The sequence below is a fragment of the Mus caroli genome, unplaced genomic scaffold (genome assembly GCF_978045245.1).
Source record: "Mus caroli unplaced genomic scaffold, Mus_caroli_1 scaffold_17, whole genome shotgun sequence".
Classification (NCBI taxonomy): Eukaryota; Metazoa; Chordata; class Mammalia; order Rodentia; family Muridae; genus Mus; species Mus caroli.
The window spans coordinates 27,263,163-27,275,570 of record NW_028227272.1 but is presented as its reverse complement, the minus strand read 5'-3'; the positions used below and the strand labels follow the sequence as shown (position 1 = coordinate 27,275,570).

Below are 12,408 nucleotides of genomic sequence, written 5' to 3'. Positions count from 1 at the left end.
GCATGCATTAGGTCACTTCACAGACACAGCAGCGGTGCTAAGAGATCAGATCTAATCAACAAGGTTCTCAGACCTGTGTGTGTGTGTGTGTGTGTGTAAGAAAGAGTTTATATCTGTTAGTGTTGTATGTGTGAGAGAGAGAGTTTATATGTATGTGTGTGAGTGTGTGTATGATAGAGTGTATGTGAGTGTCTGTGTGTAAGTGTATGAGTGTCTGTGTGAGTGTGTGTGTGAGTTTGTATGTGTTGTTGTGTGTGTATGTATGCGAGAGTTTATGTGTATGTGAGCATGTGTGTGTATGATAGAGTGTATGTGTCTGTGTGTGTGTGAGTGTCTGTGTGTGAGTTGGTGAGAGTTTGTATGTATTAGTGTGTATGTGTGTGTATGTGTGTGAGAGAGAGTTTATGTCTACGTGAGCATGTATGTGTATGATAGAGTATGTGTGAGTGTGTGAATGTATGTGCGTGAGTGTGAATGTTTATGAGTTTGTATGTGTCAATGTGTGTGTGAGAGAGAGTTTATGTGTATGTGAGTATGTGTGATAGATTATGTGTGAGTGTGTGAGTGTGTGTGTGAGAAACAAAATGTAGACACTGAGGTCTGAATTCCATCCATGTTTAGCCTCTCTGACCTCACTTCTCTTCGACTGTGCCCCAAAGAGCAGCCAAATTGGGGACAGTCCTAGGTGGGAGTGGGGAGGCAGTCCCAAGCCTGGCCTCTCTTGGGTGGCCTGGGGTCCATCTCACTTGAGAAGAGGCCTTGCTTAGGAAGCCATTCTTGGAGTGTCACAGGTATGGGGGGAGATCTTCTTTGAGGGTCTTAGTTCTCTCAGATACACTGGGAAGGGCAGGAGAGGCCATTTAGGCTCCTCGGGTTTTGGTCTGTGTGAAGATAGAGCCATTAACTCATGGGATTTCCCTGCCAGGGAAACGTTTTAAGCAAGCAGGCTTGAGGAAGTGCGGTTTTCAAGCTTTGGCATGCAAGTGAGGCCTAGCCAGGTGGCTCTTCATGAGGGAGAGAGGATGGGAGAAAGGTGAGCCTTCCCCCACAGCTTCCTTTGCCTCCAGCTGAAGCACCCTGGTGCTATAAGGGCATCGGCAGCGTTTACAGAAGGGAAAACCGAGGCAGGCAGAATTCACCTAAACTCAGGTTGTTAATGTCAAGGCCAGAGTAGAGTAAGGGTCTCTCTCCATGGCCCTCTCAAGAGTCTCGGTGGCATTGAAATGAGGAGTCTCTTTCCAGGGAACACTGTTTAGTTAACATGAATGATGGGACTAATCCAAGAGAGCCCCAGCTCCCAACCAGCAAAGCCCAGGGCTTCAAGGCTAATTACCCATTCACCTGTGAGTCACAGGGTGTTTCTGCAAAGAGACCCACAACTGGAGCCCTAGTTCAAGCGTTTCCACTCTTGGGGAGGGGCCGCGTCCACGTCCAGGGGAGCCATCTGTCCTTCTGTCTCTCTGCCAGTTCTCTGACTATGTACCCTCTCCCCAGCGGTTGCTTGCCATGATTGAGGACGCTACTCTATGCCTGGAGGAGGAAGCTGTAATTAGGGCAGCTTTGAGGGCCTTTAACTGCCATTGTCACGGCTACCAAGCGGCCCTGGGCAGCGTGGGCTATTATGCCACCCTATACCGGCTCTGGAGGCCAAGGGCCGTGGCCTGCAGCACTGCCAGGAGTTCAAGGCCTCATCCCAGGGCTGCTTTGGGTGTTCCCTCTTTGCAGAACTGGAGCACCTTTGTGGCACTCCTCCCGGTGGTCAGGAGCAGGCAGGGGTGGGGGTGGGGCACCAGCTGCAAGACCACTGGAAAACAGGAAACAGCTGCATGCAGCATTGGGTGGGCTCAGCAGGCAGGCAGGATTTATAAAAAGATGTTGGGGAATTATTACAATATTTGTTGTGCTGAGTGTGGTCCATTTTAGACTACAATACCTGTTCCCATGGGGAATTACCACTTTGGTCTCCCACACCCCCAACCTCTACCCCCCGCCCCAGGCTTCAAAGTGCCCTTCCAGAACTCAGAGTCTTCACAGGGCTGGCCTGGTACCCCTGTGTAGCTGGGAGATGGTGCTCAAGGGAGCTCCTTCTTACAGGAAGAGACAACAGGTGATGGGCACGGAATCGCTCTCCATCACTTGGGCTTTGACGTCATCCTCGGAACTGAGCAAATTAGCATTTATGAAAAATAAGGATTTCAGACAGCACCAGGAGCAGCAGAGCTTCAGTCAGGGGTGCCGTCTCATACACACCTATCGAGGGGATGGATGCGAGTCCTGACTGCTCAGTCTCACTGGGACTCATCTCATTACTTTAAAAGTGCTCAGCTGTGTTTGAACTCGGAGCTTGCTGCCTCTGGGAGACTGTGCAGGCCAAGCGTGCACCGAACTCTGCAGTGCCCTGACCCTGGCCTGCTAGTGCTGGCCTCTGGATCTGTGCTGCATCGTTACCCCATGGTGGTTTTTCACCCTCTGGAAAGGTTTCTGGATTCTCAGTTGGTTCTCCTGGCTATTCATCTGCAGCACCTAAGGATGCTCAGGTCTCTTTGCCCTCTCACCATCTTCTAGGAGCTCTTTGAGAAACCAGTTTGTCATTGGCCTTCAAGTTCAGAGTAGAGCTGAGCAGGACACAGAAGGATGTGGCCTGGCCAGGGGAGTGTAGAGTCAGGCTGTCACCTCCCTGCCCCCACGCTTCGTATCACATTAGCTTCCATATCATGGTTGTTTCTTTGTTACCACCAATCAGAAGCCTTACATTTTGGACACGGAGCCATTTTTCCCCTGGGCTCTCCTTGCATGCATGTGTTTTTCCAGGATGTGCCCTTGTACCTGTGGGATGCACACATGGAGGTCAGAGGTCAACTTCAGCGGTCTTCCTCATTGTATACCACCTTGGCTTTTGAGATAAAGTCTCTCATGGAACCTAGACCTCTTCCACTCAGCTAGGTCGGCTGGCCAGCTAGCAAGCTCCCAGGATCCACCTGTCACCCAACACTGGAGCGACCAAACTCTCTGTGCCCAGACTCTTTTTTTTTCCACCTCAACTTTGGGGGTAGGGTGGGGGTGGGAGCAAGGTCTCACTCTGTAGCTCAGGCTAGCCTCATACTTGCAAGAATTCTTTTGCCTCAGCCTCACAAGTAATCATTATAGTCACAAGCCCGTTATGCCTGACTCTGCATGGCTATTTTCTCTGTGTCTGGACCTGACTCGCTGTTTAAATATGGTCTTCGGCTTTGCCTGCCTCCTATTCTTTTGCCATGGGACTGGAGTGGGTGGGCATGGTGCTCTTTTCTCTTCCTCCACAGTTATATATACTTAGGCAAGTCCTTCATGAACGCGCAACAGGCCAGGGCTAAGAAGGGCTATGAATAAATGAAAAGCTGAGGTGTGGGTGGGTGGGAGACAGGTAGAGTCTCTCTTAGCTGCTTGTTTGTCAAGGGATAGAGGAAGGGTAAAGAGAGCCCAGGCCAGAGTGAAGGACCAGGCTCAGGACCCCATGATCTCAGGGTAGCTAGAGAAGGTGTAGAGTGCCCCACCCCCAGTGGATGCCTTGACTGCCTGCTGACACCCTGCCTTTACTCGGCAACTTCACTCCTTATGCGAGGGACTGCATACCACTCAAAGTCCTCACCTCACAGCCTGGAGACTCGAACCTTAAGACTAAGGCCTCAGTTTTTCTGCTTCCTGCTTCCCTATAAAATCACGAGAGGTGGCAACTCAGTAGGGCCTGGGTGATACACAGGCTCAATTGTGGGCAGAGATCATGAACACTCATTCCTGTACATAGAAATCCTTAGTCCCTTGACTTAGAATGCCAGACTAAAGACATGTTGAGGACTTCTTGTCTTCGGGGACCTATGAGTGCATGCTATGGGTAATCTGGGAACAGGGGCATGCATTAATATAGCCATGTGCAGGAAGCCTTGGAGTCTATTTTCCTGTCTAACCCACTTGACAGCCTCAAGAGAGAAGGGTCATCTTAGCAGATGAGGAAGCTGAAGACAGAGGTCTGTGGACTCTCATTCAAGGCCAAACATTACCTTAAATATCTACATAGGGAACAATGCCCGCAGTTCTGTATTTATCATTGCCATAGGTGACTTCACACACCAAGTCTTCTGTGTATTTAGCTCCTTTGTCTGAGGAGACAGCTGGACTCACTTATACCCTTCAGCTTAAAGTGTGTCTACGTTTTCAGCTACTTACTCCAGGCCACCCAGTGTCTCTCTGTGGGAACTGGGACTCACTCCACAAGTCACACCCTTGGCATCAGCTGAGGCCTTGCCACCTCTTTCAGACAGACAGAGTGTGGTGCAGACAGTGGCTTCTTATTGGAGGATGGCTTGGATTTAATCCAGAGGAAGCACATATGGACAGGGTGGTGATGGTGGCCATGGGCTGGTGGGGAGGGCAGGAGAGGGGTACAGAGAGATGTTTGTTTGTCCTTACTGTCCCCTCCCTTGGTTGCCCTTCACCACCCCTCCCTTTAGCCTGAACATCTTCCCGTGTGCTGAGAGCTAGAGGATATATATATATCTCACATATACACACATGTATTACACACATTAATACACACATATACATAAGTATATACATATATACACATATGTATATATACATATATACATGTACCCATGTGTATATGGCAGCACAAATAGGACTCAATGTGTATATTATATATATATATATATATATATATATATATATATATATGCACACACACACATATGCACACATAATGCACACATATACACATGTGTATATACATTAACACACATATACATAAGTATATACATATATATATATGCACACACATACATATATGACATGAATTGGGATGGAGTGGGTGGAGAGGTAGGGGTAGATTCTGGAGGGATTTGGAGGAGGGGGTGGAGGGCTGGAGGGAGGAGTGAGTATGATTGAAATACAATGTATACATTTATTAAATTTTCAGAGTTAATTAAAAATTTATTTTTAAAGATACAGCTTTTAATCTTAGCAACCCATAGGATTGTAAGGTTAACACCCTTATAAAGCTTGCTAACTAGGGAAGGGGACAGATAGATGCCTCCTAAGGCTGGCTGCTTCATGGCAATAGAAGAGGTAAGGGTTATCACTTGTACAAGGGGGTGACTAGTACCCATTGATGAAATCCAGAAAACTTCTTAATGATGGCGGGACTTGAACTTGACCTAGAAGCATGGGGAAGACTTGAATGAGCTTGCAGAGCCTTCCAGGCGAGGCGATTGCCTGGGCAGAAGTAGGAAGGGGCTCTCTGGCCAAAAGTGGAGAGCTTTGAGTTAGGTACATAAGGGTGGGGCTTGAAGCTACGATGGAAGCGGAAGGTGGCGGGTAGGTGAGGTAACGGTGACTCACATCTCTTTCTGCCCACACAGGCCATGCCGCTGAAACATTATCTCCTTTTGCTGGTGAGCTGCCAGGCCTGGGCTGCAGGTTTGGCCTATTATGGCTGCCCCAGCGAATGTACCTGTTCCCGGGCCTCCCAGGTAGAGTGCACAGGGGCACGAATTGTGGCGATGCCTACCCCTCTGCCCTGGAATGCTATGAGCCTGCAGATCCTTAACACACACATCACCGAACTCCCCGAGGACATGTTCCTCAACATTTCAGCCCTCATCGCCCTGAAGATGGAGAAGAACGAGCTGGCAAACATCATGCCAGGTGCCTTCCGCAACCTGGGCTCGCTGCGTCACCTCAGCCTTGCCAACAACAAACTAAGGATGCTGCCCGTTAGGCTCTTCCAGGATGTGAACAATCTGGAGACCCTTCTGCTGTCCAATAACCAGCTGGTGCAGATCCAGCCGGCCCAGTTCTCCCAGTTTAGTAATCTTAAGGAGCTCCAATTGTACGGCAACAATCTGGAATACATCCCCGAAGGAGTCTTTGACCACCTGGTAGGTCTCACCAAACTCAACCTGGGCAAGAACAGCTTCACCCATCTATCCCCTAGGGTCTTTCAGCATCTGGGCAACCTCCAGGTGCTTCGGCTATATGAGAACAGGCTTTCAGACATCCCCATGGGCACTTTTGATGCACTTGGCAACCTCCAGGAGCTGGCCCTCCAAGAGAACCAGATTGGCACCCTCTCCCCTGGCTTGTTCCACAATAACCGTAACCTCCAGAGACTGTATCTGTCCAACAACCACATCTCACATCTGCCCCCTGGCATCTTCATGCAGCTGCCCCACCTTAACAAGCTCACACTCTTTGGGAACTCCCTGAAGGAGCTTTCCCCAGGGGTCTTTGGGCCCATGCCCAACCTGAGGGAGCTTTGGCTCTACAACAACCACATTACCTCCCTCCCTGACAACGCCTTCAGCCACCTGAACCAGTTGCAGGTTCTGATTCTTAGTCACAACCAGCTCAGTTACATCTCCCCAGGAGCCTTCAACGGGCTGACGAATCTCCGAGAACTGTCCCTCCACACCAATGCTCTACAGGACCTGGACGGGAATGTCTTCCGATCACTGGCCAACCTGAGGAACATCTCACTCCAGAATAACCGCCTTCGACAGCTCCCTGGCAGCATCTTCGCCAACGTCAACGGTCTCATGACCATCCAACTGCAGAACAACAATCTAGAGAACTTGCCTCTGGGCATCTTTGATCACTTAGGGAACCTGTGTGAGCTTCGTCTCTATGACAACCCCTGGAGATGTGACTCAAACATCCTCCCACTTCATGACTGGCTCATTCTCAACAGAGCCAGGTTGGGGACAGACACTCTTCCAGTGTGTTCCAGTCCCGCCAGCGTCCGAGGCCAGTCCCTTGTCATCATCAATGTCAATTTCCCTGGACCCAGTGTCCAGGGCCCAGAAATCCCTGAAGTATCTAGCTACCCAGATACATCCAGCTATCCTGACAGCACATCCATTTCTTCTACCACAGAGATCACCAGGGCTGCCGATGATGACTACACTGATCTAAGCACCGTCGAACCCACTGATGACCGCAATACATGGGGCATGACTGATGCCCAGAGTGGGCTGGCCATTGCTGCCATTGTGATCGGCATCATAGCTTTGGCCTGTTCCCTCGCTGCCTGTATCTGCTGCTGCTGCTGCAAAAAGAGGAGCCAGGCAGTCCTGATGCAGATGAAGGCTCCCAATGAGTGCTAGGGAGGCAAGCACGAACAGGGCTGGGGAAGGAGGAGGTCAGAGGATCCGAGAAGGTGATCATTCAACTCCCAAACCTGGGGCCACATAACCAGGCTCTGGTGGCCCCAGGGGAAATGTGCTCCATCTTGTCCTGTGCCCCTGAATCTTCTATAGAGAAGTGGGCGTTTCAGGATCTTTTACTCCCAGAGGAATCTAATTGGTCATTAAAAAAAAAAAAACAACAAAAAAAAAGCAAGCAAGCAAGAAACCAACCAAGGGGTCTCTTGGTCAGTGCCTAGGCAACTTTCTGAGGGGCCCTCTGCCAAATCCTCACTTCTTTCAAGAACAAGCTTCCCGGTGCCCAGCCCCTCCCAGCCTCCGTAGACTTAATGATGACAAGGCCTGCTCACATGGTGAGATAGTTCTCTGCCGGCACAACTGTGCCTCAAAGTATTATAGATGCTGCTTTCTTTTTTTCCCCTCTCGCTTCTCCTTTTTGTGCCATGGCTTGACTCTGTCTCTTCCAGTGAGAGGTCCCCCTTTTGTTTATCTGCTGCTGAAGACAGACTATATTCTCTCTCCGAGAGGGTTTGAATCTTTTAGCTCACTGCACTAGCTTTGGAGGGTGTTCTGCAAGACAGGAAGACATCTGTGCCATCTGATCCAAGGCAGTGTTATCGTCAGCATCTGTTGTGCCAAACTCAGCCTTTCAGAGGAGAATGTTTAAAGCCTCAAGCTTTACTGCAAAGAGCCTGGCCCTTTATGGTATAGAATCATGCCAAATGGCTAAGTTCTCAAAACACAAAAATCAGCTCACTGAAAGTGGCTGAAGAATGTGACCCGCTGCCTGGGGTCCTTGCACACCCTGCTGCCCTTGCCTCTTCTGATTTTGTATGGAAGCATCACACACATACAGAAAGGAGGAGTGTGATAGTGGACAGACCTGTAAAGTCTCATCATCCGAATAGATATCCGTGTGATTGGCATGATACCAAGAAATGATATTGTAGTGACTCCCCACTCCAAGCTTGTTTTGGGGGAGTTTCTGGGGGTGCTGGAGAGTTTCTAGCTTCCCCATGGTCTGGGGAGGGATTCTTACAACCTCCCCATACCTCTCCATGGGAAGGAAGCCTTTACATAGGCCCAGCTGTTAGGAGTAAAAGAGATGGTGCAGTCAAGACAAAAAGCAGCCACGCTGGCCAGACCAGAAGCATAGAAACGACAGTGGCCTGTGCAAGCACTTCTTCCCTGACAGTGAGCCCTGTGCTGCTCATTGGCAGCCCCTCTACTAATCCTTTTATGGGCATTCTAGGCCTGTATCTGTTTCTAATTTTTGTTCCCCACTTGGGGGGAAGCAAAATTGCTAAGAGATGAGATCTTCCAGCTGAACGACCAAGTGTAATGGAAACCAGGAATCCGTCTATACTGTGGTCAAATTCTCCATCAGCATTAGTCAGCTGTAGCTAGAGTGCAGCGTGTTTACAGACAGCAGATATCGGGGCACGCTGGGAGGTCACACGAGGGCGTGGGGTGCTCTGCAGAACCTTCTGCCTCGGGTCTGGTTGTGAACTGAGTGGTTTAGTTTAGAGTTTTCTCTTTGGGTGACAGTCACACTCTATCTGCCTTAGCTCTGTTTCCTGCTACAAACTATTTCTGCACATTAAACAGTTCTGATAAGACAACACAGCTTTCTCAGGACGACTAATACACCAATCCGTGCGGAAGTAAAAGCTTCAAAATAAGCAGACATGGTGGGTCATGTCTTTAGTGAGTTCAAGAGTTGCCTGTCTACAGAGCAAGTTCCAGGACGGCCAGGGCTATGCAGAAAGACCCTCCCTCAAAAACAACACAGGGAAACAAAGAATTTCAGGTTTCTCTGTAAGTGAGGGAAAGACCCCAACTGAGCACAGGGTTTTGTGAAGTGACTCTATCTCCAACCTGAGGTGACACTCATAAGGCAAGTCAGAAACCCCTCTGGGTCTTGGCAATGGGGAACTTACACTATGTCCAGACTTGCCTTCCAGGTCCCTGACAGAATACTTCATAAGGAACGCTTGTGAGAACCAACACACTCGATGGCCCAGGGAAGCTGATGTTGGTCAAAAGACATCATCTTTCCAAGGCCAATCTGGGTCATCGTCAAAGTGTTTGTAAAGTATCTCTAGCAACTGGTACACACGAACCAAAGTTGTCTCCAGCCCCAGAGTGAGTGTGAGCTTGGTTCTGCTGGCTGTGGCTTGCTGGTAGGTCCTGGGGTGAAGAGAAGGAGCTGGGCCTGCTTTACTGCAGATGGAAGCTTGACACAGTACTGTGCTCCCAGAACGCTATCAGGCGTTCCTTGTGAGCTATGCCCATCCTCAGTGGGCTAGGGATAGAGAGAGGTAGCATCCACAGTATCCAGTGTCCCCTGCCAATCATAACTGGGAAACACAGGCTGCATCTGACATTGACCATGGCAGTGGTGTACCTCACTGGCTCAAAGGCTGGCCTGAGGACAGCTGTCCTCTAATGACATGCCCAGGAGCTCCCAGGCAGTGAGCAAAGTGCACAGTTCCTTAAAATCACATTTTCTAGTCAGGGAGAGAGTTGGCAGAAACACTGGGTGGAGGGTCCTTTCCAATAGGGTAATCCATTTTGCTCAGTTCTTGGGCTGGAAGGAGCTCTGTGGTCCCTAGAAGTCTGTGATAGGGTACAGAGTTCAATCCACTCGCCTCATCTGTTCAGTACTTTCTGGACTGCCATCCCAGCCTTGTACAGAGTGGGGAGAACAGTTGACTCTAGAAGGCTAATAAAGGCTAATAAAGAACCACCATGGTAAAAGATGTCCGGGGCCTCGGTGTCCTTCAAAGCTCTTCCCCTAACCCTCTTGGCACCTTAGGAAACTAGTTCCACCATTATCTTTTGTGTCGGAGTCTTTTCTGCACAGTGCCCAACTTACAATCCCTGTAGAGGCTTCATGGGCTGTCTAGGGCTTTCATCAGGAGACTGTAGGAAACAGCTTGCAGTACAGTTACAGCTGGGTTCTTGGAGCATCTCACCCACAGCCATACAGTTCCCACAGGCATCAAGATGGTGGAATGGAAGTGTGGAAGCCGGTTCCAGCCTTGGGAAAGCATGAAGAACAGAATGATAACATGAGTCAGGAAGCAGGCCTGCATGTGTCCTAGACTTAGCTATAAACTACTTAAAGATCTGTCCCCAGACTCCGAAGTCAGAGCCAGATCTGGCTGTGGAAGAGAATCTGGCTGTTGATGATCGCAGGAGGGAAGCCATTAGTGTTGTCTGAGAGAGTGTGCAGCAGGTAACTTCCATGTGGAGCCTCACCCAGTCAGGGCCCTTCTCCTAAGGAGAGATTGTTCTTGCCTTCCATTGTCTTTGCTCTGCCTTCTAGAACAATCATGCTTGACTTACTAGACAGTCTCCGCAAGTAGTCCCAGTTGCTTGGCAGTGCATTTAGAGATTTCTAGGCTCCCCGGGTTCCGTAGAATGTGAGCCCTGGTGGGCAGGTTTAGGGGAATCTGTCCTTTGCTAGACGCTGCTTGTAACAGATTTGGTGTAAAGGATCAACAATAAACAGTATACAAAGGGCGAGTGTGTTCTCTGTGGACATCTTGGTGTGTGGGTCTCCTGCCTGTGCACCTCACCCTTGCCACCTAGATTATGGGTGACCTGGATGGATGGTTCCTCACAGTTGAACTTGGGTGGAGAACAGGCCTTTGGGGGGAAATGTGGCTGGTGGGGACTTTAAGAATAGGTTTGGCAGGACTGACAAATGAAAATGTGAACTCAAGACAAAATGAATTTCCCAGAGTCACTTTGTGATCTGGCCTTCCTCCCATAATCCCCCAGAGTCCACTGAGACAGGCTTCTGGAATTCCAGAGAATGGGGAGAGGGCTTGAAGCTGGATGCTTATTTCCTAGAGGAATCTTTGAATCTCTTGATGCAAACATCCCTCCACAGTGCATACACATATGTGCACATGTCTGCACTCTGGACACTTGAACACACATGGATGGATGGAAAGGGATAGACACACACACGCACACACACACACACACACACACACACACACACACACACACACACACACTCCCCTGATGCCGCCTATGGGAGAGAAAACAGCGATTTGTAGAGATCAAATGCTAGAATTCAAACCATGCTCTGGAAGCCAGATTCCTCTTGTTTGTGCTGACATCTTGACAAATAGGACATGGTGTGTTCCTTGAGGAGTCAAGGCCCTGCACCCACAGGGTATAGAGCTGTTCTCAAACATGGGCGTGAGTCTCCCAAGAGATGCAGGTTCCATGCCCTGCTGTTCCTCGAGGCCACCATCCTGCCATTGACAGGCCAGGCACCCACACAGGGTGGGCCTAGGTACACCAGACTCCTGGTTGTCTCCCTCTTTCTTTTGTTTGTACTGAAAGAAAATGCCTCCTATTAGTCAGTCAGACCTTTGCAGGGTGGGGTGTCATCTGATCACGTGCAAAAGAAGTCATATGTCCTAGCAATCTTTTTAAAGGTGAACGATGGTTAAACAGCCTCAGATCACTTGGATGACAGACTCCCTGCACTGGAGAGTTACACTGCTTCTCTTGGTCATCCCTTCACGCCATATACCTCACATCATCTGAACACTCATATATAATCATACACACATGGACACACAAAACATTCCTTACTCGACCATACCAACCACACAAAGTTACTCTCATTTTTATTATATAGAACATGAGTGTATGTATGCATGCACACACAACTCCATTTACTCTTACATGTTCAACACACACACACCTCACTTCACCATTTCATTCATATTCTCACATGCTCACTTCACAAACATACACATCCCCAACTCATGATCACACGTGCTCTGTACACACACACACACACACACACACACACACTCATGTACACATATACACAATATATATGTCAAAAAGAGAAAGTTCATTAAACAAATCAGCAAACACAAGAGACTGGTAAGTTCTAAGTTTCGTCTTAGTGACAGGATTGAGTGCTGAGCAGGTAGCTGGGTGGCCTCTTAGCCCGCACTTAGGTTCACAAGGAAATGACTCTCATCTCAGTGTAGCCAGGAGACACTTTTTGTTTTTATTCTGGAGATACTTTTAATGGGCTAGTGGATACTTGGGGTCCCAGATCTGCCAAGCCTACAGTCTCCGTTGGATTAGGCATCTGTCTATGGGAACCATTCAGGTCATTTTGTAATCTTTATAGGCCTTGCCCAAGTGACCTTGATGACATTCCGGGAACAGGCGGTCCCCATGAGGGGAG

At 49.2% G+C, this 12,408-nt stretch overlaps 1 protein-coding gene across 1 annotated transcript; it reads left to right on the top strand.

Moving 5' to 3' along the window:
* The first annotated feature begins 5,396 nt into the window (after nucleotides 1-5,396).
* Nucleotides 5,397-7,223, top strand: Lrrc15 (leucine rich repeat containing 15). The gene has a single exon (XM_021184370.2). It carries the CDS (start codon nucleotides 5,397-5,399, stop codon nucleotides 7,134-7,136), a length of 1,740 nt encoding a protein of 579 aa, XP_021040029.1. The 3' UTR covers nucleotides 7,137-7,223.
* The last annotated feature ends 5,185 nt before the right edge of the window (nucleotides 7,224-12,408 follow it).